This window comes from Chinchilla lanigera, unplaced genomic scaffold, assembly GCF_000276665.1.
Source record: "Chinchilla lanigera isolate Chin_1 unplaced genomic scaffold, ChiLan1.0 scaffold00037, whole genome shotgun sequence".
Classification (NCBI taxonomy): Eukaryota; Metazoa; Chordata; class Mammalia; order Rodentia; family Chinchillidae; genus Chinchilla; species Chinchilla lanigera.
In genome coordinates, this window is record NW_004955438.1 from 18,286,314 (window position 1) to 18,312,344 (window position 26,031).

The window sequence follows — 26,031 nt, forward strand, 5'->3', positions numbered from 1 at the left end:
ATGCCTTACCCAGTGAAACATTGCTTGTATGTAACTAACTTCTGCACATTGCTCATTACTTAAATGTAAAATTCAGGAAAATACCTATTTAAGACTGTTTTGTATAACCAGTAGTAATGCGGAAAAACAACTTGATACTTGACAATTACTTTACCAACAGGATTTTAATTTTGGGAAAATTAAATAACCTGGTGAAAGAGTGGATACGAGAAATCAGTGAAAGCAAGGTAAGGTGACGTTTTGTATACAGAGTAATTTGTTTTATATAGTAATGGAACACAGTAATTGTCTTATATCACCTGGTGATTTAAAGTCTTTAATGTGGCATTCTTTTTAGACTTGATATCAATTTATATTTTGTTTCTAGTTACTTTGAAAGTAAAAAATCAGCTGAGCTTAGCAATTTTAAGTACTCTTTGATCGCAGCATTTCAAAGCTGAACTCAGTAACTAAGCTATTCATATTCCTTAGAGAAGCAGGAGGTGTTTTCCTGAAAAGGAAGGATTCTTAGCATGCTTGAGGTCCTAGATTTCAACCCCCCAACAAGTGTTTACTGTATTTTGGGTTCTTATCTTTTAAGAAGTCCTACAGTAGTTTTCTTGATATTGGATAATCAAACTATTATTACTGTTTTTAGTTTTTTGTAACAGCTTTCTCTGAATTACTGAATTGCTAGATTTTGGTAAAGGAAATGCTTTTTCTTTTTGAGACAGGTTCTCAATACAAAGTTCAGGCTGGCCTGGAACTTGCAGCAATCTACCTGCCTCAGCCTTCTGAGTGCTAGAATTAAAGGTGTATGTTACCACACCTGGCCAGAAAATGCATTTTAAGCCATTCATAAAATTCATTTGATGCACTTTTAAAAAACACTAAATAATAGTAATTTTTCCAGGGTTGTAGAAAATACATATTTATTGTATAAGTGTAGCAAAAAAATTGATAGGAGAACCAGGGGTGTAAGAAAATCTCATTTAGGGAGAAAGGGTGTTAATTTAGGAGAAAAGTTAAAGACTTGGGTTTAGTGTAACTTACAATACTGTTTCCTTTTTTTATGTTGGAACTATGTTAATTCTTCAACACTGTTATCTTAAAGCAACTTACATATAATTCAAACAACTGATTAACTTTAGCAACTGGAGTATTGTAAATGGTGGTTTTTATGGAGTACACTTCTTACTAATAGATTTTCTGAGAAAATGAGGTATTTGGAAAGGAATTTTTTTGTTTTGAGCTAAGTGAAGTGTGTGTGTGTGTGTCTGTCTGTCTGTCTTTTTGAGACAGGGTCTTGCTGTGCAGTTCAGGCTGGCCTTGAGCTCCCTTTGTAACCTAAGCTTGTCTTGAACTTGCAACTATCCTCCTGCCTCAGCCTCCCGAGTGCTGGGATTAGAGACATGCACCACCACACCTGGAGAGTAAATTATTTTTAAGCCTAAATTGTTTTGTTTTATTTTGTAAATATTAACTGTGACATGGTCTCATTAAGTTACCTGGGCTGCTGAGACTGTACCAGCCCTTTGTAGATTCTGAGGGAGAACCTCATTCAGCTGCTCAGCCTGGCCTTGAGTTTAGGATCCTCCTGCCTCAGCCTCCCAAGTAGCTAGAGGATAATAGGCATTGTGTTAACCCTGTTAAGAAATAAAGATTTTTAAAGCTTTTTCTTAGATGTTTAAGAATTTTAGTCAGGTAGACAGCCAGGACTTGTTAATTTTGTGTATGTGTGAAAACAAAAGTATTGTCTTTTTTGAGTTTTTTCTCAGGTACTACTTGAGCCAGTAATTTTTTAGGTTTTTTGAGACAGGGTCTCACTATGTAGTTCAGGTTGGCCTTTAACTCATGGTGATCCTCCCGCCATAGCCTCCAGAGTGCCAGGGTTACAGGTGTGAACCACGATGTACCAGCTCTGAGCCCGTGATTCTTGATGTACCGTAGTTCTTTCCACTGGTTTTCCTGAAGATAAGAAAAATTGCTTGGGTTAACAGAATTATTGCTCCTCCTCTTCTAGTTTGTCTAAACTCTTTGATAGCCCAGCCTTTTTTTTTTTGTCTTTTTGAGACAGGGTCTCTATGCAGTCCAGGCTGGCCTTGAGCTCACTTTGTAGCCCAGGCTGTTCTCGAACTTGCAACGATCCTCCTGCCTCAGCCTCCCGAGTGCTGGGGTTACAGGTGTGTGCCACCGCGCCTGGCTGTTGGCAGCCCACCTTTGTAGGCAGCAAGTTGATTAGAACATGGGGTAAAGAATTTAGGCTTCTGAGGTTTGATGTTTTGTTTCTGCCTTTTATAGAGTGTGTCTCCCAGCTGGTTAGTTTTAAAATTTACTATGGGATTTCTTGATGTTGGTATTGTTAATACATGTGGACCGGATAGTTCTTTTTGGGTGCCTGTTCTGTGTGTTGCAGGATGCTGAGCAGTATGTCCTCTGCCCTCTTAGGTATGGGTCACTCCTCTCCACAAGTTGTAATAACCAAGAATTTTTCTAGTCAGCTGGCCCTAGGGGAAGAACTATCTTTGGATGAGAACTACTGATTTAATAATATAGTTAGAAAATTTATGAAGTTTGAGTTTGGCTTGAATTGGGCATGTTTGTGCACACTTCCTGAGGGGCTGAACAGGAGAATCACTACTAGTTCAAGCCTGGCCTGAGCAACCTAGGGAGACCCCCCCCAACCATCTCAAAAGACAGAAACCACAGAAGAACAACAAAAAACTAACAAATGGGTGGCTGATTTGTTTGCCATCTAAGACTTGATACTCTTAGGTCCTTAAGCAAAGATTTTACAATCAAAATTTTTTTCTTTGCACGTGTGATGTCGCAGGGCTATAAATCCAGCACTTAGTAGGCTGAGCCAGAAGAGTCTCAAGTTTGAGATCAGCCCAGGACTATATAGTGAATTGAAGGCTACCTTGACTACATAGTTTAAAAAATTTCAAAAACTTTTGACTGTGCTTCAGAAATTTGTTTTTTTCTATAACCTGACTTAAGAAATTTTATTTTCTGATTACAATGATCCTAATAGGATAAATACAGGAATCTCTAGAAGTATACTACATTAGTGTCTAGCCCACATGTGATTATTTAGGATTAAAATGAAACATTTAGGTTTTTAACATATTCAGGAAGGGGCATTAAGTAATTCATATTTCACTGCCATATGGCTTGAACCATCAGTAAGTGGTACATGTGTGACTGTACGACCAGGTGGCTTTTTATTTATTTTATCAGTGAAAAGACCAATAAAAGTGATTAGATTTGTTTGTACCACTAGTGGTGCAGGCCACCTGCTGGGACACGCTAACCACATTCAGGAGGTCAGTAGAAAGGAGTATAGTGGCTGCTATATTGCACACTGGAGGTATATAGAGTGCTCATATCCTTCCAAAAGGTTTTATTACAGTGTTTCTCCATGAAATGTGTGTTTTAATTGCCATTGTCATCAGTTCATTGTTGTATTTTTTAACTTCTTTTACGAATCTAACTGTACACATAGCTTGCAATCTTATTTTAAATAACCAGGCCAGCATTGCACATATTTATCAATATCTAAATATAAGAAAGCAGAAGCCTTGCTTCTTAGAAATGTTAACAATTTTCATATATGTTGTCTTCTGTGATGGTGGTGAAACATGCCCTTTTCAACAAGAGTCCCTGAATCTGAAGTTTAAAGACATTAATTGGTTTTGTTCCCAGTTTCAGAGTTGGGCAACACTTTATAAAGTAGAATGAATGTTGCCTTTCTTGAATCTTTAGAAGGTTGCCCCCCCGCCCCCCTCCCGTACCAGGAATCAAACTCATGACCTTGTGCTTGCTAGGCAGGCACTGTGCCACTGAGCTATATCCCCAGCCCCTACAAGCTTTTAGAAGTCTTTTGGTATATGACGTAACACTTGATTAGTGCCATTTAAGTTTTTTGGTGTAGGGAATGGAGGGATAATCTTGTACATTTTTGGTACCAAGTGCTTTATTATACTAAGGAAGGGCCAGGGATATAGCTCAGTGGCACAAGCGCCTGCCTGGCAAGCACAAGGTCCTGAGTTCGATTCCTAGTACCAAAAGAAAAGGAAGTTTAGAACGTACCAGGGCTGGGGATTTAGCCCAGTGGCACAGTGCCTGCCTGGCAAGAGCAAAGTTGTGAGTTCAATTCCCATTACTAGAAGAAAAACAAAAACAAACAAAACAAAGACAAACAATATATGGCCGGGAATATAGCTCAGCAGCACAGCGCCTGCCTGGCAAGCGCAAGATTGCCAGTTCTGTTCCTGGTACTGGAAGAAAAACCAAAAAAAACGAAAACAAAGACAAATAATATATATGGCTGGGAATATAGCTCAGCAGCACAGCGCCTGCTTGGCAAGCGCAAGGTTGCGAGTTCTATTCCTGGTACTGGAAGAAAAACCAAAAAAAAAAAAAAAAAACAAAGACAAACAGTATAGGGCCAGGAATATAGCTCAGTGGCACAGCGCCTGCCTGGCAAGCAAAAGGTTGTGAGTTCGATTCCTGGTACCAAAAAAAAAACCAACAAAAAAAACCACTTTATTATACTAAGGAATTGGAAAGTGAAAGGCCCTGCCACTCATTACATTGTTTATGTTGGGACAGATATGAACTGGGTCATTGAACATACCGTATTACTTTTACTGTAGTGCTAGGAAGACATTTGGTTTTGAGACAGGACCTTGCTGTATAGTTCAGGCTGGCCTTAAACTTACTGTGTAGACAAGGGTGGACTCAAACTCACTGCACTATTCCTGCCACAGCCTCCCCCAAGTGCTGGGATTACAGATAGGCTCCACCATGCCTGCAGGAAAACAGTTTTTGAATGTTTTGCGTTTCCCCTCTTCCTGATGCTTTTGAGGAAAAAAAACATAATAAGTCTGGTTCTTTTAAAAATCATTCTACCAAAGTGTTTCAGAAATCTAAAAAAATATTATTTAGCAGTACTGACTTTGAAGTCACTTTAGAGATGAGAAAGTTACACTCTAATATGCTGTGGGATGTTTAGTATTATCATTGAATACCGTTAAGTGTTTAGAATATTTTTTTAAAATTAGAATCTCATATTCATTATTTTCTGTAGGATCTATGTCATGATTAAATGCCCTGATTTTAATATTGCTTCTGTGGGATCACTTGATCTCCACTTGTGGTGCCCGGAAATGTAGCAAATTCTAAAATAGTGTGTGTCTTTACCAAAGAACACTATTAGAAGTTGGAAATTGCTTGAATTTCAGATTAGACTGATCTGTGAAGGACCATTTTGTGTTTTTGGTGAGATCTTATGTTTGAATATGCTCTATGGAAATTTGCACTGTCATTTTATTTGGTTTTTTTGGTTTGAGATTGAGTCCTGCTTGTTCCCAGGCTGACCCTGAGCTGCTGAGCTTCAGGGATTCTGTTTCTGCTTCCAGGGAGCTGGGATTGCATGTGTGGACCTTCTTGCCTGACTTGATTTGGTTTTTTAGAAGTACAGTATGAGCCAGGTTTGTAGTGGTACACATCTGTGATCCCAGCACTTGGGAGATTGGGCAGGAAGATCACTAGTTCAAGGCCAGCCTGGCTACATGGTGAGTTAAAGGCTACCCTGGACTATGTAGTGAGATAGTGTCTCAAAAAAACAAAACCAGACCAAGATTGAAAATTATAAAAGTACAGTATCATTTGAAAATTACCCTTATGTTTTACTGACTTTTTATTTGGTTTGTTTCAACAGAATCTTCCACAATCTGTAATTGAAAATGTTGGAGGAAAAATTTTTACATTTGGATCTTACAGATTAGGAGTACATACAAAAGGTACATAATTTCTCTTGAAGGAATGCATTTTTTACTTAAGGATTATATGGCATGGATCATAATGACATGTTCTTTTTCATTACTTAAGAATCCCATGCAAGTTTAGGTTTGCATGGAAGAGTAAGTACTTGAAGGAGTCTAAGAAGATAGAAAATAATGTCTTCCAAGTAGTGTCCAGTGAATGCTAAAATTAAGAAATACTCAGCTCCCTGAAGTTAGCCACACTTGATCTGTGTAATAGCCACATGTAGCTGTTAGCTCCTACATTGGAAATTGCACATGTGTAGAACATTTTCTATTGTAAAGTTCTTCTGGACCCATGTGTTCTTCATTTCTTCTTACTTTACATACATTTATTATAGACATTACAAAATGTGTATGCCCATTTTTAATCACTGTATTTTATTTCATAAATCTTAGTTATTTTCTCTATACACAAAAATGAAAAGTTTTCATTATAAACATTTATTAAACTTGTTAAAGTGGGCACTAAGTTCTTAATTTGCATTATTTTGTTTATTCCCCCCGCAGTACTTTTATTCTCACATAACAAATAGCAGTCTGTAGGGGCTGGGGATTTAGCTCAGCGGCAAAAGCGCCTGCCTGGCAAGCGCAAGGTCGTGAGTTCGGTTCCCAGTACCGGAGAAAAACAAAAACAAACAAACAAAAAAAAAAATAGCAGTCTGTAAACAGTTTCCCCTTGCTGTCTGTTGGCAGAACCAGTAGGTGGAGCTCCATTGGTATGAGGCTATATTTCTTAATTATTAGCGTCTGAGCTCTGTTTTTTAAAAAGCTGTAAGTGTAGTGTTCTTGTGTGTTCTGCTATCCTTTCCTGACCCATCTTCTATTCTGTGACAGTAATAGCACATTTAATTTTGATGTGTCCTGTGTTACTCAGGTAGGTAGGTAGGTAGGTAGGTAGAAAGATAAAATTTTCTCCCCCTTTGTGAATATACTGAATATCCTTTAGAGTGCTGTCTCAACATCTCATCTTTTTCCCTTTTTTACAGTTTTTTTTGATAATACAGGGCCTCACACATCTTAAGCAAACTCCCACTGAGTTATATACCTAGCATTGTAGCATCTCATAGTTGGGAAAAATGATGATGTTGATCTGACTTCACATTAGTCTCTCCCTTTTATGATCCCAATAATTGATTTTAATTCTCCTTTTTGGTGCAATAGCATATAAACACCAATCACATAGTATATAGAGAAAAAACAGTTTTGGTGCTTAACTACCATGTCTCTAATGACATGAAGACATAGGGCATGCACTTGAATAATTCCCTCTTTATCATGAGAGTCCTGAATCAACTTTCTTTGAACTTAGGATTTACTTGGGTTCACTAAAATACAGGGTGTATCAGGGAAAAGCGTGCTCTGTCAGTTAGAACCATGTTTTTCAACTCTACTGACTGGTAATTTTTATTGAATTGATACATTTGGAGCTTGCCAGTATAATGTTAAACAGATTTTATAACATCAAATGCTGCCATAAGATGCAAAATAATTTTCTTGTAGTACTAACTAGTGGTTGCTGGGATTGTTATTTTTTAGGTGCCGATATTGATGCATTATGTGTTGCACCAAGACATGTTGATCGAAGTGACTTCTTCACCTCATTCTATGATAAATTGAAATTACAGGAAGAAGTAAAAGATTTAAGAGTATGTAAATGTTTGGGGTGAGAGGGGAGGGGTTATAAAAATTTACTTAGTCAGTTGAGTGAATTTCACGGTACAGTCATCATTTATTGAGGTATTGCAGTTTGCCAGGCCATTCAAGGCGCTTAACATGTATTTGCATTGTATTCTTTACAACAAGCCTAAAGTCATAACTCTGTAAATTTTTATAGATTAGGTAATAGAGGCAAACAAAATAAATTCTAAGTAATTTGCCCACAACTCCGCGTTAGATGAATGGCAGAAGTCAAGGATTGGAACCCTGGAGCATGAAGGTGAAAGCTAGTTGCTGAGAATTTACTTTGTATCAGGCATTATGTTAGATTATGTTTAATCAACTTCAGGAATCACATTTATTTTAAAGTACTGAAGAGTAGTATAGGCCTAATGTGAAATTTCAGAAACTAAACTTGTTCACTTTTCTTAAAGGCTGTTGAAGAGGCATTTGTACCAGTCATCAAACTCTGTTTTGATGGGATAGAGGTAAGGTGTGATTCAAATGGACAGTTCTTGCTGTGAGGTGTCATTAAGTTTGATTAGGTTAAAAATTTGGTTTATTTTAAAATCAGAATTAAGAGTTGGTTGGTATTAATAACAAGGTTTTTAAAAATACAAGTCACTGCTTTTTCTTTATAGTATTTGCCATGTTTAGTTTTCTTAAGTGCCGGATGAAATTAGAAGCTGAAACAAGCAGAAGTAAAGAAAGCTTAAGACTGAAGTGCTACTGTAAAATCACTTTTTCATGTGCAAAATTTACGGTTTTAGTCTCATAGAGGTAGTAACAAAAGTATGAACCATTATGTGTGTGAAAGTATTTTCTCATAGAGCAGTGATGGCGAACCTTTTTGAGCTTTTTAGAAGTACAGTATGAGTACTGTATTTTAGAAGTACAGTATGATGGAAACATACTCCTGCGGTACATGTGCCATAGGTTTGCCACTGCTGTGATAGAGGATTTGTAGTAGAGCTCAAATTGTTGAGCTTTCAACATGTATAGTGAAAGAAATGGGAACAAGCTGATGGTGGAACGACTTTATTTTTTGCTATTTCTGTTGAACATAATGGTGCTGGAAAGTCCTTATAATAATGGTAAAGATTATCACATTTTAGACAGTGGAAGCCTCTTTTGCCCAAAAAAGGTAATTTCTAGAATTGCTACATAAGGCGGTCTGTGAAAAGTCAAAAGTATTGCCCTTAATAAGTACATATATATGAAATTTGTAAAATAGTCTTAGGTTCATTTAATTTTGATTTACTGTCATGTTTAAACAGTACCAGGCATGGTGGTGCACATCTATAATCCCAGCACTTGGGCGGCTGAGGCAAGAGGATTGCTGCAAATTCAAGGCCAGCTTGGGCTACATAGTGAGTTCAAGGCCATACCAAATGATATAGCAAGACAGACCCTGTCTCAAAAAAGCCAAAAAATTCTGAAAAAACAAATAACAAACAGAAAGCAATTTGTAGAGTCGGGCGTGGTGACACGTGCTTGTAATCCCAGCACTTGATAGGAAGGAAGATCGTGAGTTGGGGCTGCCTGAACTGTAGAGCAAGTTAAGGTTAACTTGGCCAACTCGGAGAGAAACCTTGTCTCAAAATGAAAAAGTCTGTAATATAAATTACAAAGTGATATCCCATTTTTCCCAAAAAGAGGATTATGTAGAAGGAGGAATTTTGTTGTTAGAGATCCGAATCACCTTTTTAAGGTTTGTGTGGTGGAGGCAAGAATCCAGTGATGTGTGGACTGTGTAATGTGTAGCTTTCTATAGTATATACTACATAAAAATCCTACTTTAGAAAGTGTCTTTGCATTTTTGCACTTCAACTTTTTGTGAAAGTTGAATTTCATTGTGAAGTTATAATTTCATTGTAACCTATCAGTGTTTGATTTGCTTTTGAGTTAACTTGATTTTATGAGCATGAAGTTTATTTCTTTGATAATTGGGGGAGATACTGACTTTGAAAGTTTCACTCTAAAATTTATACTACACAAATACTTAATTTGTATAACAGTATATTATATTTCTTCCTCATCATATGTTTAAGTGATTTTTGACAATAAGCTCTTTAAAATAATTGCTTTTAAAACTGATCTTATGAAAGGCTTGTTTATAGAAGCATTTAGTGTTTTGGGAAACCCTAACCTTACGAATAGTTATCAGATATGTGTTAGTTCTTTGTTTGTTTACCTTTCATGAAAAGAAAAATTTTGCTGGTTGAATTTTCTAAGCCTTCAACATTAGGCGTAACTGGTTGTTGCTTGGCATGGTGATGTATGCGTAGTTTTAGCGTTCAGGGCAGAAGAAGGAGAATTGTGAGTTCGAGGCCAACCTGGGCTACATAGCAAGACCTGGTCTCAAAAACACAAACAGACAAACAAAAAACTGGTTATTTATGCTGGATGTTTCTCTAATTTTAATGTTTTGCTTTTGTTTTCTTTTTATTCAAAATTAAATGAAGCCATACTGTAATATAGACATGTGAGTTTTTATGTATAAGGAGCTCCTTATTTTACTGGAAAGTGTTTTTGTACTAAATTATAAAGATAGCTTCCTTATATTTAGGCGTTCTTTATTATGCAGTTACACACAATTCATAAGTGATGAACTGAAAGTTAACTTTAAGCATACGTTTAACCACCTTTAATTATTAAAATAATGAGTTGGTATATGGATGAGTTTGAGTTCATAGTACCCATGCTTTAACATCTGAATAAGACACCTATGGTATGAATTACCCTGTAGACTTTGAAGGATGTTGTTGTGTCCATGATCACTGAGAAGATCCTGGCTTTAAGTAGACATTTTAAAATAGAAGAGCCTTAAAAATGGTTTGACAGATGAGGAATTTCAAGTTTTGTTTTTGTTTTAGATTGATATTTTGTTTGCAAGATTAGCACTGCAGACTATTCCAGAAGATTTGGACCTACGAGATGACAGTCTGCTTAAAAATTTAGATATAAGATGCATAAGAAGTCTTAATGGTATGTAAAAAAGCCTACTTCCTTTTGCATAATTGGAGTTATCAGATATTAAGTAGTTGTTTTTAGCTGTATTTTTGCATGCAGCTTTTTATAGCCATTTTCTCAATCCATAGTGAGTCATGTAAAGTGTATTCCTATAGAATGTAGAGAAGTGTCTCATGGTTTATTTTATTCGTTACTACTTTTTTCTATCCTGTTATTAATGATACTTGCGTGCTCACAAAAACTGACATTGTGCTCTCTTTCTAGTGATTTAGCTTTTACCCTGCAGCCCTAATTAATCTGAATCCTGGAATCCCTTTGTAATGCTGTCAGTTCTGACTTTTAAGAGGGCTGTTTTTGAACCACTTTATATTAGCCTACTTCTGTTACCAATCTCTTGGACAACAGTTCTTGGAAACTTAAGTGCATTGAATCCTTAGTGTAGAACAAATTTTGTTGTCGTACTGGGGATTGAACTCTACCACTGACCTGCATATCCATTCCTTTTTATTTTGAGACAAGATCTCTCTAAGTTGTCCAGGCTGGCCTCGAACTTGTTGTCCTCCTGCCTTAGCTTTCTGAGTTGCTGGGGTTGCGGATGTGTGCCACTGTGCCTGGCAGAAGTTTTCATTATGAGTTGCAAGTTTGAGATGAAACAGATAACACTTTGTTTTCTTTGGTTTAGTTAGGCCTGTGTTTGTGGTGGGAGATAAATGCTTTAGATTTTGGTTTTTTTCTCGTTAGTGTTTCCATCAAATAAGAGTTGTTTAATATGACAGCAGTTGCAGAAAATTTGGAAGGTATATTATCATAAACTTCGATGATTTAATTTTTTTTTTTTTTTTTTTTTCTTTTTTTACTCCTATTAATCAGGTTGCAGGGTAACCGATGAAATTTTACATCTAGTACCAAACATTGACAACTTCAGGTTAACTCTGAGAGCTATCAAACTGTGGGCCAAACGTGAGTTCAGAATTTGTTTGCTAGCTTATTAAAAATGTTTAAACTTTTATCCAACACTAATTTATCTTTTTGCTTTTCTCTGATCAACAGGCCACAACATCTATTCCAATATATTAGGTTTCCTCGGCGGTGTTTCCTGGGCTATGCTAGTAGCAAGAACTTGCCAGCTTTATCCAAATGCAATAGCATCAACTCTTGTACATAAATTTTTCTTGGTATTTTCTAAATGGTATGTGTTTAGATTATATTAAAATAAAATTTTATTGTAGACACTGAAGTTTAGTCTTATTTCTGACATTTCTGCAGCTGGTTTCAGATTCAAATTGTAGTTCCTGAATTAGGTATTTAGATAGCTTTGGGAGATCACATTGTATATAAAATGGCAAACCTGAACTCCGTTAGTTTTTCAAAGCTTTCAGGATAGTAGAACAAATTCTGTTTGTACCTATTTGCATAAACCTGCCCTCCATGTAAACTCCTGAGTTTAGTTGAAATGCCTGTTAAAATCCAATTTATTAATAGGTTGGGGTATCACTTACTTTTGGATAAACTTAACACGCATCACTTCTTTCACTTTTTGAATACTGTTTAAAGCCATAGGCCATTAATATTTATAATTACTTGGACTTTCAGCCATTCATTTATCTTTGATAAAATATTAAAGATGTCAGTTTTATAAAAAGCTTTAGAAGAGTGAATCAATGTAGAGTACTTGAAAAAATTGCAGTGAGTTGCTTGACTAAAGTTATTCACTACCCAGGAGACTTGTGGTGTTACTACAGTTCCCTTATCTCAAGATGTCTACATCTGTCAGCCACGATTTCCTTGAAGAAAAGTTAGATTATTGCCATTTCATAGTAGTTGCTTTGCCCTTCAAAGTACCATTCTTGATTTTTGATCACATTTATCCTAGAGATTTAGGTATTTCTTCTTGATTCCTGCCTATTTATACCCCTTTGTCTGCAAAAATAATTACCCTAGTAATTTTATAAAAATTATAGAGCATTTATAATTTCAAACTCTGCCCAACTTTCTGATACGCATCCTGAGGTTTTACAGTTTGATAGCACAATTTAACCATATATGTTAAAGTGTTTATCAAATTTAGAACATCTTTTTCTCTAAAGGCTACACCTCTACAAACAGTGATTTTAGGAAGTTAACCTTGATATCGAGGGAGCAGATGTTTCCATTTTTTTTCTCTTCTTTAAAAAAACTGAAGTAGCTAATGTATAGGTTGCTTCCCATATACTGTATTCAACCACAGTTCACTACATTTATCCATACTGCATTTAAGTTGTGAAACAAAAATTGTTCTGTTTAATTTTTGTGATTATTCACATCCTTTTAACTGTAATGGGAAGTATCACCCTTTAGACTAGTTTCTTTGGATAAAACTAGTATAAAGATGGGATTTTTGTCTGTTTCAAGGTTGAGGTGAATACATTATCTTGAGCTGGTGCTTTTTTTAGTTAAATACTGTTTTATTACATGTTTTGAGAGGCAGAGATATTTATCTTCAGTTTGAGAATGCTATCAAATGTTCTAATTTCATAGAAGACAAATAATCTAACAACAGCAGGGATAAATAAAAGAGTATTGTGTACCAAAATGAATGAAGAAGGATCACATTCACAAATGCTGTATGTTTAACAAAATACTTGTAGATGGTAATATCCAATAGTCTTATCAAGTGCTACAATCTTTTTGAACAGGGAATGGCCAAATCCAGTGCTATTGAAACAGCCTGAAGAATGCAATCTTAATTTGCCTGTATGGGACCCAAGGGTTAGTGTATTATTTTTTCCCCTACAAATTCACACTGTGCAATAACAAGTAAAAGTCATCTGCATAAACTCCAGGGAGCCTTCCCAGCCTTTTACAAAGTATGAGTGGACATATCTGTATTACACTTTCTTTTAGATAACCTCATCTATAATTGTCCTCTGATGTGAGAAGCATAATGATGTACCCTGTGAACCACATTTAATTGTACATAGTTTCTAATACAAATTTTACTAACATTTTAAATCTATATAGAACTACCTTGTAAATCAAAGTTGTGTGGGCATTTGTGCTTTAAAAAAATAAAAGGATACTAAAAATCCCTGTATTTTTTCATTTGATCTAAATATTTTGTTAAAATTCGGATGTTGTAGGAAAGCTGTTGCTTAACGGTTTACACGTAGTAGATAATATCTAAGCAGTATCATTCTAGTCACTACGTATAGTTGTAAATATTGGTTTATATATTTTAGATTACAAAAACATGGTTGGGCTAAAGAAGGGCTTCTGTTTTGTTTCTTGGGAAGTTATGACATTTGCTGCTTGCAATGTCAATGTTAACATGAATTTTATTAGGTTTTAAGTTTTTATTATTTTATTTTTTTAGAGGCAGCATCTCACTGTGTGATTCAGGCTTAAACTCACTGTGTAAGCCCAGGCTGGCCTTGAACTCAACGCAGTCCTCTTGCTTCAGCCTCCTAAGTGCTGGGATTACAGATGTGTTCCCACCCCAGCTATATTAGTTGAGGAAGCAGATTTGGATTAGAATAAGGTTTATGCAGTTCTATTTTTCTAAATTAATTTGCTATCTTGTTACAGTATCAAAAACTTTTACATTCTGTATTTTCAAGTTTTCCAAACCTTAAGGCATTGAATTTTGGGAGGATGTGAGTTCATAGTTCCTATTGTGGGATATGTCACTTAACCACCAATATACAGATTGATAGCCACCTTTTAGAATGCTGTCAGTGTAGGCAAAATAGATTTACTGTGTGTCACTAATCTTCCATGCAAGGATGTATTAAAAACTAGTTTCTATTTTGTTTTATACAGAATAACTTGTAGCATTACATTTCTTTATAATTGTGTGAACAGTTTTTTGGTTTTTTTGCTTAGAAGACACATTTTTTCTAGTAAGGTTGCTAAAATTATCATGCCGGAATGATTACAACAAGCCATTAGTTTATACCAAATCTCTGATTCTGTAATCTCTCCTTTCATGATTTTTCTTTCTCAACTCCAGCTATGAATGATAAAAATTTAATCAGGGTTCAGTTTAACAAGGGGTAAAAAGTCCGAGTATCTGTTGCATTGTTCTTGAAGAAACTGATTGGCTGTTGTTGTATGTAGGTAAACCCCAGTGATAGGTACCATCTTATGCCTATAATTACACCAGCATACCCACAACAGAACTCCACGTACAATGTGTCCGTTTCAACACGGATGGTCATGGTTGAGGAGTTTAAACAAGGTAAGTGTTTATCCTTATGATCTCCTTTATACCTGAAGATTACATACCATTGTAGACTCAGTAATCAGCTGTGCACTTCATTGAAGAACGCATTCACTGAATTGGATTTTGGTGTTCGTTTTTGATTACAGTAAATATTTGAGAATCATTTCTTTTAGGTAGTTTAGTTTTGATTGTATGTCGGAAGATTAACCAGTAGTTAAAATCATGTCCTTAGCTGGGTCATAAAGGGCCGGCTTAGTGCTATTCTGTTGCTGTCTAAAAGTATAAACAGCATTAACGTTTTGCCTCTACTGCATGGTGTGAAGAACTCTTAGCGGGTTTTATACTCTACTCCTTGAAAGAAACAGGTTTGGGGGAAAACACCCTTTATTCTAAAAAAAACTTGTGTACTTTATTGAACTTTTGGGGGGTTTTATTTGTTTTTAAATTTAAACCTATACCTCTTAGCATGTGGGCTTTCAGGGAAGTAACCAGAATAGGATTGTTTCATGAGTGTGTAGACAAGGAAGTAGAAGAAAATCTTTGAGTACCAGCTTTACATTTAGAAGGTTAATATCCTTTCCTTTTGTCCAGGGAGGCTTTTCGTAGGAAGGTGCTTTTAATCCCTTTAGCCATAGCAGCTAGCTTGTTTTTAGAAAGGAGAAACAAAGTACACATATGGGAAACTTGTCTTTCTTTGATAACAGTGCTTCAATTTTGAGGGATTTGTTCTGTGAGGTTGGCATTTCAAAGTAATGGTGATTTACAAGCAATCTGGCTCTCAAAAAATGCTCCAGCATTTTTGAAAAAAATGTATGTAAGAATATGCTGTAAAGCCATAAATTAAAATGCTCATCATTTAGTTTTAGGATTACACTGAATGCATGTGGTATATTTATTTAAAATTCTAGATTATTAGACTGAAGGATACAAACATTTTAATATGTTTTTAATTTAGGTCTTGCTATCACAGATGAAATTTTGCTGAGTAAGGCAGAGTGGTCCAAACTTTTTGAAGCTCCAAACTTCTTTCAAAAGTACAAGTATGTATTTTAAGGCATGTTGGTCGGATATGTTGCTCTTTTTAACTAATGGTTTATTGATAGTATAAATGGTGTCTGTTCTTCCTAGACTAATGTAGTTTTGGATTTTCCTTCTGACAAAGGACGTAATCATGTTTGGTAAATTCCGTATTTTCTTTTTTGTCAGAATAACATATGGCCCCTACAGTTTTGTCGCCTCATCTTAATGAACTACTGCATTCATAGCAGCATCAGTTCTGTAGGGTTGTGTCAGTTGGGTACAGTACTCTATCTTGGCAAAGATCTGTAGTTAGGTTTCCTCTTAAGAAGCTAAGTACCGGCTGGGGATTTAGCTCAGCGGCACAGCGCCTGCCTGATAAGCGTGAGGTCGTGAGTTTGAGTCCTGGTACTGGAAGCTAAGTACTTGATCTGCTTTAGGAAACTTGTTTATCCTTAATAGTCTTGTTATACATATATAGTTAATAAAATGTCAATGAACTGTGGCCAGTTAAGTGTTTTCATAACTGAAATTGTTGGCCTACCCCAGTGTCAATCTCCTTCAATACCTTTACAAACAATTTTCCTGGGGTTTAAATGAGTATAATTATTTTTATTAGTGTTTTTTTTAAAAACAACACATAAATACAACCTAAAACCACGGATTTACACTCTTTATTTTATGTGGGCTGAAACTTTGCCATAGTCCCATTGAAAATTTTTTAATGCTTGAAACTTCTCTTGACCATTTGATCTTACGTTGGATTGTGTTTTGTAATAATCTAAGGATTATTTTATGCTATTACTAATTAAAAAAAGAATGGTGACCTTCATGATGTCTCTGTGTTTTGTTTTTGTTATCTTTTGCATGAAAAAGCAGTAATTGACCCAGCTTATTTGTATTCTAGGAGCACTACATTAATAAAATTTAGCATAATGTAGAATGTTCTTGTTTTGTTACTTCCTCAAATTGTGCTTTTCATTTGACAGTGTTTTGGTTTTTATTTTAACTAAAATTTGGGAGAAGTATCTTTGAATGTTTAATAAACATACACTAGTACTTTAAGAGACATAATTACATACATGTAAGGAGAAGGATAAAGAAAAGTCTACTAGAAAAATATCTCTTAATTTCTGAGAATTAAAAATGGATTCTTTTAGCTGGGCATGGTGGTGCACACCTGTAATCCTAGCACTCTGGGAGGCTGAGCCAAGAGGATTGCAGCTACATACTAAGTTCAGGGCCAGCCAGGACTATATACAAGACCCTATCTCAATTAAAAAAAACAAAGATTTTTTTCAAATTTCTTGGTATGAATAGAGGGTCTTGAAAGTATATGCTTAAATAAACCGATTCCTTCATTTTCAGAAAGATTAACTTGGAAATTGGAAAATGACATTGCCAGAGTCATTTGAAAATTGACATTCAAACTTTGGTGCTCCCCTACCCCGCAAGTGCTTGGGATTGAACCCAGGGCCTGTATACTGAACTGCATTCCTAGGCATTTTTAAAAATTTTAATCTAAGCCTGGGCTACAAAGTGAGCTCAAGGCCAGCCTGGACCGCATAGCGAGACGCTGTCTCAAAAAGACAAAAAAAAAAAAAAAAAAAAAAAAAAAAAAAACATAAAAAAATAAAAATTATAATCTAGAATCTCTAAGTTACCCAGGGTGAAACTCAAACTTGGAACTCTCTTGCCTTTGCCCTAGCTTCCCTCAATGGTACTTTTAGGTGTCTGGCACATGCCTGGCTTGGATCTTCCCATAATTTAAAGCTTGCTTAATATTTCTTTAAATGGGTTTTTTAAAACTATACTTTATTCTTTGCCAAATAGTACCTACCCATCTTACATGTGAATAGCCTTAGTGAAACAGTCATATCTTTTTAGGTTATTAAAAATGACTTCACATATGGGGAAGTAGGCAAACTTCAGGAAAATTTAAGTGTGTTGTCAAAAAACTAATATTTGGAGGCATAACAATATGTTAATTTTATCTGTACTTAGTTCTATTTATATTATTAACTCTTCATCAGAAATGTCTCCTTTTAACGTTCAGTGATGACTGCCATTATTAGGCTTTCGAGATATTCATATATTTGAATTTTTAAAAAGTATGTCTTCATATTTAATATCCTAATAACTGGCTATATCCTGAATTGGAATTCTTTTCCCTAGATTGAAAGTTGGTTAAACATTCTTTGGAGCATATCTTTAAAATATCATTTGGTATGTATAGTTTTAAATTTGAAATATATCTGTCATTCTTGGAAGAGACGGAATTATAGAGAAAATTTAACTTGTCTTAAAAATCCAACAAATTATTTTCCACAAAAAAATACCAGCCTGCCTTGAAAGAAAGGGGAGAGGACTGTTTTGTAAAATTTTAGAGTTCAAAAAATATGTTTTCCATAGCTCTTTAACATAATTTCACAACTAGCAGTAAGATACATTGTTAACATAGGAATAGTGAATGGACATTTCAGGCCTTACAGTTCATTAGAAAAGAAAAAAGGAAAGATACTAGCAAAGCCAAAACGATGTTCTAAGTGTAAGATTAATTTATAATTTTAATGAAGTATGTATAAAATAATTTAGCCTAATTTTTTAAAAGATACAAAATGTGTATTTGTACTTCTTAATTCTGAATTACATAAAGATAAAATTACAAGGATTTGTAAGAATTTCAGTGTTACCATCTGAGTTATGGTCTATACAGGTATAATATTGAGATGAAATGACCAGGAAATCTACTTAGAGGATGCTTTTTTGAAAACAATTATTAGGTAATATAACAAGTCAATGTAAGTATTGTTATAAGTGGATTTTATCCACATAGAATACATTTTGATAATTTTTATTGGAAACAACAGGATAATGTGTAAATTTGGGGAAAGGGTTATTGATGTTATATTACATTCAGAGCATGTTATGCAGATGTTTAAGACTACTGATTGAATGGCATTTGTGAAATAGAGGATCGCATATTTTGGTACAAAAACAAGTTTAGAAGTGTTTCTGTTTGTTTTCTATTCTGGTAGAGACCTTGGGAATTGAGTAATAATTCTGTTCTTAAAAGTAAATAGGTTTATAGAGAAAGAAGTTGGGGTTTTATTTTTAATTTTTTAGATGGGTTTTTATTTTTCTAATTACTCAAGAAAAATATTTACAGCTTATATTCTTCAATAGTTAAATTATTGCACTTACTGGCAGTTGAAGTTTGAGTAAGTGTGGTTGAGCAAAGAACATTCTCACTGTAAATATTATTAAACCTTTTACCTATATGTAAATATATGAATTTGTGTATAAACATTGTACAAAGAAGAAACCCACACCCATTTTGATACCAATCAGGGTTGAAAACTCTTTAGACTTCAAAGCTTTAAACTTTGAATTGCCATCAGAATTATATTCAGTAGGATGTATATTTTGTCTGAGTTCAAATGAGTGTATATTTGAGTGTACTGGTTTATTTTGTCTTTGTAAATAGAGACCTTTCTCCTGTATCACTTAAGCATTTGTTGAAGACTGGTACTGGTAAATAATATTTAATTTGACAGTGTTCTAAAGAATGATTTAAAAATTGGGAGTTTGTTCTTAACACTAGGTAATCCCAGACAACTTTATAAGGTTCTGCGGGCATGGGTGATGTTAATACTATTGTTAAAAGTTCCTACACTTAAGAGAGAGCTCTACTTTTATCTCTTTTTCCTATTTAAGAAAATTTAGTTCTAAGACACATTTTTTTAATAGCCCAGGAAGTTCAAATTCCAGCAAGGATTCTTGTTTCAATTTATGGCTCTGAGTATGAGTTTCTTTATACACACTGCGTGAGCTTTTACAGTTTTGTGTGACCTGGTTTGTGCCTGTACATTTTCACATATCCATGTAGACATATGTTTCATTTGTGTTTATATGTATACATACACACCTTTTTCTGTACATTTGCCTCTGTCAATTTGTAAATACTTAACATTTAAATATTTTTGCCAGTAAAGTACTATTATCCCATTACAGGTGATGTGCGCAAGTCTTTGAATTAAACCAGGGTTACAAAGAGTTGGAGCTAGTTTTTCCTGTGTTGTGAACATAATTTAAACAATAGGTGGGCTGTTTTAAGGAAGCGTGGTTTAAAAATGCTTTTGGTCCGTAGACTTGTTAACCTTTCGTAAAATGTCCTTATGTTATTTCTTTTGAACTATGGCAGTTTTTTCCTGGCTCTGGTCAGACTTATATCTGGGTAGAAACCATACTTGTAAAATGTGAGAAAACATCAGAAAGCTTTTGGGCCTTTAGAAAAATAAGAAATACTGGCCATACTGTCACTTTCCTAAGTAGTATCCATGTTACTAGATAATGGTGTCATTTTACAAGTTGAGATAAAGCTGCTTCTGTGAAATTTAGCTTCCAGAACTTATTAGATAATGTAGAAGTGTTTATTTTACTGAATTTTATTAGTCTGAGAAAGATAGACTTATAATTATACTTTAAGTGTAATACTTGTAAGTTGACCTAAAAATAGATGTTTCATCATGATGGTGTTTTCTGAAATAAAACTTTGCTATTTCTCTATTTTGAATGGGATTGAATTCTGAAATCAGATGTATTTTGGTTGATTTTAGGAGTAGTGTTGTTTTTTTCTTGTCACAGAAACTTTCCCTGTTACCTTGGAGAAGTCATGGGGCCTGATTTTGCTTTCCATGACCATTTCATATTATTTTAAAAATGTGATACATTTGATGTTAGTCATTTTAATTTTATTAGTATTAGTATTAGTATTACTTTTGTGGCCAAGCCCTGATGTTTTGTTTCCATTAAAACATGTTTGTTGAACAGGTATTTCAGTGTGCAGCTCTTTCCTGGGTAGAGAGCCCTTCATTGGAGCTGTTGAGCGGGACTGTCAGTGTTTATTCAGCCTTCTTAAATTCAGCTGCTGTTTCAGTAATTCATAACCTCACTTTTTTTCTTTATTTCAGAAAAAAAATTTTAGAGCAGCGTGATTTACTCTGCCACAGTTCTAGAGACAGATTTTTCCAGAAATACTAAACTTCCTAGTAGTTAGAAACAGGGAATTTAGTTACGTGATTGTATGTGCATATTGAGATTGTAGCCTTGCTAAACTGATACTGATCTGTAGTTGTAAAACTTATTTTGTTATGGTTTTGATATCCAACATAAAGCACATACATAAAATAAATAGCGTGTTGTCTTTATCTTCAAAGGCATTATATTGTACTTCTAGCAAGTGCACCAACAGAAAAACAACGCCTAGAATGGTGAGTAGTAGATCAGACTTTACAGAAAAAATAAACTTCAAATTGAGCCAGATAGACATAGTAGGAGATGGAAGCCTTTAAGACGCAGAGCTTTTTTGATTTGTTCCTAAGTAGAATGTTATTACTAGTGGAAGTCCAGGAATGCGGGGATCCATATGCATCTTTATTTTTTGCTTTATTAAAGAGCTATGTACCGTTTTTTTAAAAAATGCTTTGTTTTTAGCTTGCGGATTTTTCTTTAAATGTTCGTGGGAATATCTCTTGTAACCTTCCTGATTCGGATGAACTGTGCTTTTTCGCTTTTCCCCTCAAGTTAAGCCTTCATGGGTAGAGCACAATGCTTTTGAGTTTTTTGGGGGAGAGGGAGATAGTTTATCCAGTTGAACGGCCTTGCTATATGTTTTAAGTTGGATATGATCTTCATATTTTTTACATAAACATTTGATTTTTTTAAAAAAGTAAACTCAACCAAAACTTTCATTAATAGTACATAACATTTGTTCAGGGTGGGCTTGGTGGAATCAAAAATCCGAATCCTGGTTGGAAGCTTGGAGAAGAATGAATTTATTACATTGGCTCATGTGAATCCCCAGTCGTTCCCAGCACCCAAGGAAAACCCTGACAAGTAAGCAGCCTTCTGATGAGTCTCATTTTCCCACCCATCTTTCAGCTTCATTCATAGATGCTCACAGACAATTTTTATAAATAGTATCACTATTGTTGATTTTATATATAGCTCAAAGCAAATTTAAATTTTTTAACTTCATTTTTTTCCTGATCAGAAAAATTGAAGAGGCTTTCTTGAAAACTCAGCACTGAAATAAAATTTTTTCTCTAAAAATAGTTTCTAATGAGGTGCTGAGTTCACATTTTGCAGATCTGCTGTAGTGCTGTTTGTAGTTTTTCTTAACCTTCCTTTTTCTCCTGTCCTGTATAATGTACCTGCTATACCAAACGTCACTCTTTTATTAATTGAGATACATTTTGATTTGACCTTGCAAAATTTCTGGTATGTGGTGGATTCTAGACTATTCCTAAGAGACAGGAATAAAAATAATAGGCTTACTTTTTCTTCGAAGAATCTTGCAAAGGTCAGTTGCTAGTTTTATTATTACTGTTAACTTGAGACTTTATATTTTCTTGCATTTGGGGAAATAGTAGAGTAATAGTAATAACATTGTATAAGATAAACATCAGAGAAAGATTGATAAATACAAGTTTGTTATTGTAGAATATTTTGATTCTTTGAACTGTTTACAGCTTTTTGGTTACTACTCCTTTAATTATTAAAATACCTGATGTTTTAATCAGTAAATCCACTGTTCAGTATTGAGAAATAGCTGAATCAACTGGTTCTGTTGCTATGTTAGTCAAATTTATATTCCTTCCAAATTAACTTTTAAAAGTTTGATAAATAAGTTCTAGTTAAATTTTTATATTTAGAGCCAAGCATATAGCTCAGTGGCACAAGCACCTGTGTGGCAAGCACAAGGTCCTAAGTTTGATTCCAGGTACCAAAAAAATCAAATTTTTATATTTAGAAATGAACGTTCAGACTTCGCTAAAAAGTATCCATCTTTCCCCCTCATTAGTTTGAATGTAATTTGTCTTTGATTCTGGTGCCCCTGGTGTCTTAGAATCATTAAAAACATGCAGATGTAATAAGAATATTCTTGTTCTGGAAGTCTGATTGTTTTATGTGGTAGTAGAAATGTAGAGAAGCAGTTTCAAGTAAAACTTTGAGCTCTGATTGAGTCTGGGCGTTGAGCCTAATTTGTCCATATATTTATATTATAGAATTTTCTACATAGCCCAGATGGTCATCCCATTGGTAGCTGTGTCATGAATCCTGATACAATGCTCTTCTTTACAGGGAAGAATTTCGTACAATGTGGGTGATTGGGTTAGTGTTTAAAAAAACAGAAAATTCTGAAAATCTCAGTGTTGATCTCACCTATGATATTCAGTCTTTCACAGATACAGGTATGTCTCTATTTGGATAATCAAAATATTTAGGTGCTTGCATTTTAAATGTGTCTTGATATGTAAAGTACCTAGTTATATTTATAATTATTGACATTACTTGAGAAGGTTGGACAGCAGCCATAAAATAAGGTTGATGGTTTTGAATCGGTTACTAGTTCCAGTAAAAAATGTCTGATACATAAATGACTTCTCTATTGTGATAGTCCTTTAAAAGTTAAGTAGAACCTTTTTAAAATTTGTCCATAATTCCATGTGAAATTAGAAACAATCTGAATGTTCTAGTGATGTCTATAATAATAGTATTTCTGACTGCCATTGTCACTTTGAACCTTAGAAATTGATTAAGCTGAACCTGTACTAGCTTGAAGAAATTTTTCTCATTTGTGAAATAGAGATTCAAGTGTTAGTTCATAGGTGAGATACAGGCTGATTATGTTTACATTTCAGATTGACTTGTCATAGATAAAGGTATATGTTTTAACTAAAGATTGAATTGAGGATACAGTTGACAGAACAGAAAGCCATGCCATAGATGAATAGCTTCTCAAGGAACTAGTGAACATACATAGGGATAATTATATCTTTGTGAAGGACTAAATTCTGTTCTCTTTGAAATATCCCTCCTTCTCCAATATAAACAATTTTAGTAAACGGCATTTTCTGCTGTCAATACGTGTTTTCTCTTTAAATATTGATATTTAACATTAAATTTTCACATATTAAAGAAAAAGAAAAAATTGGAGATAATTTGTTAAAAAGCTAGGTGGGTTGGGTGTGGCACACATGTGACCCTAGCTGTTTGGGAGGCTGAGGCAGGAGGATTGCAAGTTTAATGCCAGCCTGCACAACACCATTTCAGAAATAAAATTTAACAACAGGGGTTAGATTGTGGCTTAGTGGTAAAGTGCTTGCCTGGTATGTATGAGGCCCTAAGTTTGATCTGCAGTATTGAGAAAGAAAGAAGGAAGAAAAGAAAGTTCAGTATTATACACTATAATGTAAAGGAGAAATAAAGAAAAAGAATGCAGTAGTCTATGCTTATGAGCAATTCCACTTTTCCACAATTTCATTTGTTCAGTGTTGGCCACTGTCTGTAAGTACTACAGAAGTAATTCACAAATTTAAAATTGTGTTCTGTGCAGAGTAGCATGGTGAAACGGCATTGTAAACACTGCAGTTCTAGTGTAGCCATAGGTTATCAGGCAGTTGCCATATTGCTATTCTTGGATTTAAGTGTCCCTTACATAGCAGCCTAATGTTATACCTAAGTGCCCGAGTCATCCTCATCTCATCACAGCATCATGTCATCTTACATCGTCGCACTTCTGAACAAGGGTGAGCATAGCGCGGTAGAATACTGAAAGACCCCACACTCAGCTATTAGGATATACTGTTAACATTGTTCTTTTTTAGTATTAGTTCCTGTTGATGTTTTACTGTTCTACTTTATAATTTTAACTTTATCATAGGTATGTGGAAGAACCATAATAGATAGAGGGTTTAGTATTTCAGGGTTTCAGGTATCAGTTGCCGGGGAGGGGTTGGAACAGACTGCCTGCAGACAAGGATTGATTTTTGTCTGGATTTTGGTATAAATGCCCAGGTACAGTGACAGTGGAAGAGGTACATAAGACACCAACTGGTTGCACCTTTATGTCTGACCACTAGCAGTGCTGCTCATGCATTCCTACTGGGTGGGTGTTTTTTGTAGTGATTCTGATAACCGTCAACAGTGTTGCCATTAGTAACATGATAGAACTTAGATATAGAAGGTGATTTTTCTTCTTTTAGTTCCATGTTTAGGATAGTGTAATACAAGCAGGTATAAATAAAATAAGAAAAGCACTTTTTGATACAAAAAAATGAAAAAACATATTTCATAACAATAACTGGTTAGTACAGTGCGTTTCATAATCTTCAAAGAATGTCAAGACTGTTACAGTACAATTTGTGGACTAAAAGGACTCACCAAAAAGAAACAGGCAGATAAAAGCACAAAACTTGCTCTTCAGTGAGCTGAGGCAAACTAGTAACATAAACAAATTAGCAGGAAATAAATAAATTAGCATATATAGTAAAGTTTTTGAAGTAGTGGAATAATTTGGGGACCTCTTTGGATGTCTCCTTACCTTATCTTCTATTTCTGCTCTCTTTCGTTTTCTCCGTATATAGTATATAGTTCAGTTTCTCGTACAAGGGAAACCATATTTCAGCTCATATGTCTGACTTATTTCACTTAACATTATGTTCTCAGGTTGTATCCATTTACACATTTATCTTTCTTTATGGCAAAATTGTACTTCATTTTGTGAATAAATACATTTCCTTTTTCATTTATCTTTTGATGTTTCGAAGGTAATGCTATTTTGTGCTACTCTAAACATGAGTATGCATGGATCCCTGTAATATAACTTTAACTCTTTTGGGAAGATAGCTAGAAGGGGGATAGCTGGGTCAAATGAAATTTTTATTTTCTGGAGGAATCTGCACATTGATTTTCAGTTCTTTTATTTGGTGCTGGGGAGTGTACTCAGGACATTGCACTTGCTAGGTATATACTCTACCACTCAGCTATACTGTCCAACTATTGATCTAATTTTGATACATAATCTTTGTGTTCTTGACAACTTTAGATTAAAATACATTGAGTTTTATATAAAATTAGTTTTTGGTTCAAAGAATTGCCAAATAAATTTTCATCATTAGGAAAGTAGGTTGAATGTAGTACAGTTGTTTGTGTAAAACAGTCCATGTTTTAAGGATATAACTTGTGACAATACAATCCCTACAGATTTTTAAGATGCTATCTATTGGTACTCCTTCTCATAGGTGCCACTGAAGTGCTTGTTCTAAAGTAAAAATTCTGGTGTCGGCCTAATCTGTTTATGAACAAACAAGCTATAGACAGATACTGAATTAGAATATAAGTTTTGTACACTGCATCAAGATTAGGCTGTTTATTAAAGATTGTACTACTGAATCATAGATTTTCAAGGATCTTTTAGATATTTGGGGAAAGATATTCAGTTTTGTATCTTGAGACATTTTAATAGAATTCTTTTTTGTTTTGTTTTGTTTTTTGTTTTTTTTTGGTTTTTCTCTGGTACCGGGAACC

At 34.7% G+C, this 26,031-nt stretch overlaps 1 protein-coding gene across 4 annotated transcripts in view; it reads left to right on the forward strand.

The window, feature by feature from the left end:
* Papola (poly(A) polymerase alpha) overlaps nt 1–26,031 on the forward strand; it is a 66,865-nt gene that overhangs the window by 18,799 nt on the left and 22,035 nt on the right. For all 4 annotated transcript variants that reach the window (XR_261947.2, XM_005390400.2, XM_005390404.2 and 1 more), the window contains exons 3-15: nt 161–227; nt 5,705–5,786; nt 7,347–7,456; nt 7,901–7,954; nt 10,343–10,454; nt 11,310–11,399; nt 11,490–11,628; nt 13,115–13,187; nt 14,535–14,655; nt 15,596–15,680; nt 20,877–20,930; nt 21,436–21,555; nt 22,804–22,913. Coding sequence is in view for 3 of the 4 variants with exons in the window: in XM_005390400.2 (XP_005390457.1) it covers nt 161–227; nt 5,705–5,786; nt 7,347–7,456; nt 7,901–7,954; nt 10,343–10,454; nt 11,310–11,399; nt 11,490–11,628; nt 13,115–13,187; nt 14,535–14,655; nt 15,596–15,680; nt 20,877–20,930; nt 21,436–21,555; nt 22,804–22,913 (1,217 nt within the window). In the remaining variant the exon portion in view is untranslated. The remainder of the gene's footprint in view (nt 1–160; nt 228–5,704; nt 5,787–7,346; nt 7,457–7,900; nt 7,955–10,342; nt 10,455–11,309; nt 11,400–11,489; nt 11,629–13,114; nt 13,188–14,534; nt 14,656–15,595; nt 15,681–20,876; nt 20,931–21,435; nt 21,556–22,803; nt 22,914–26,031) is intronic.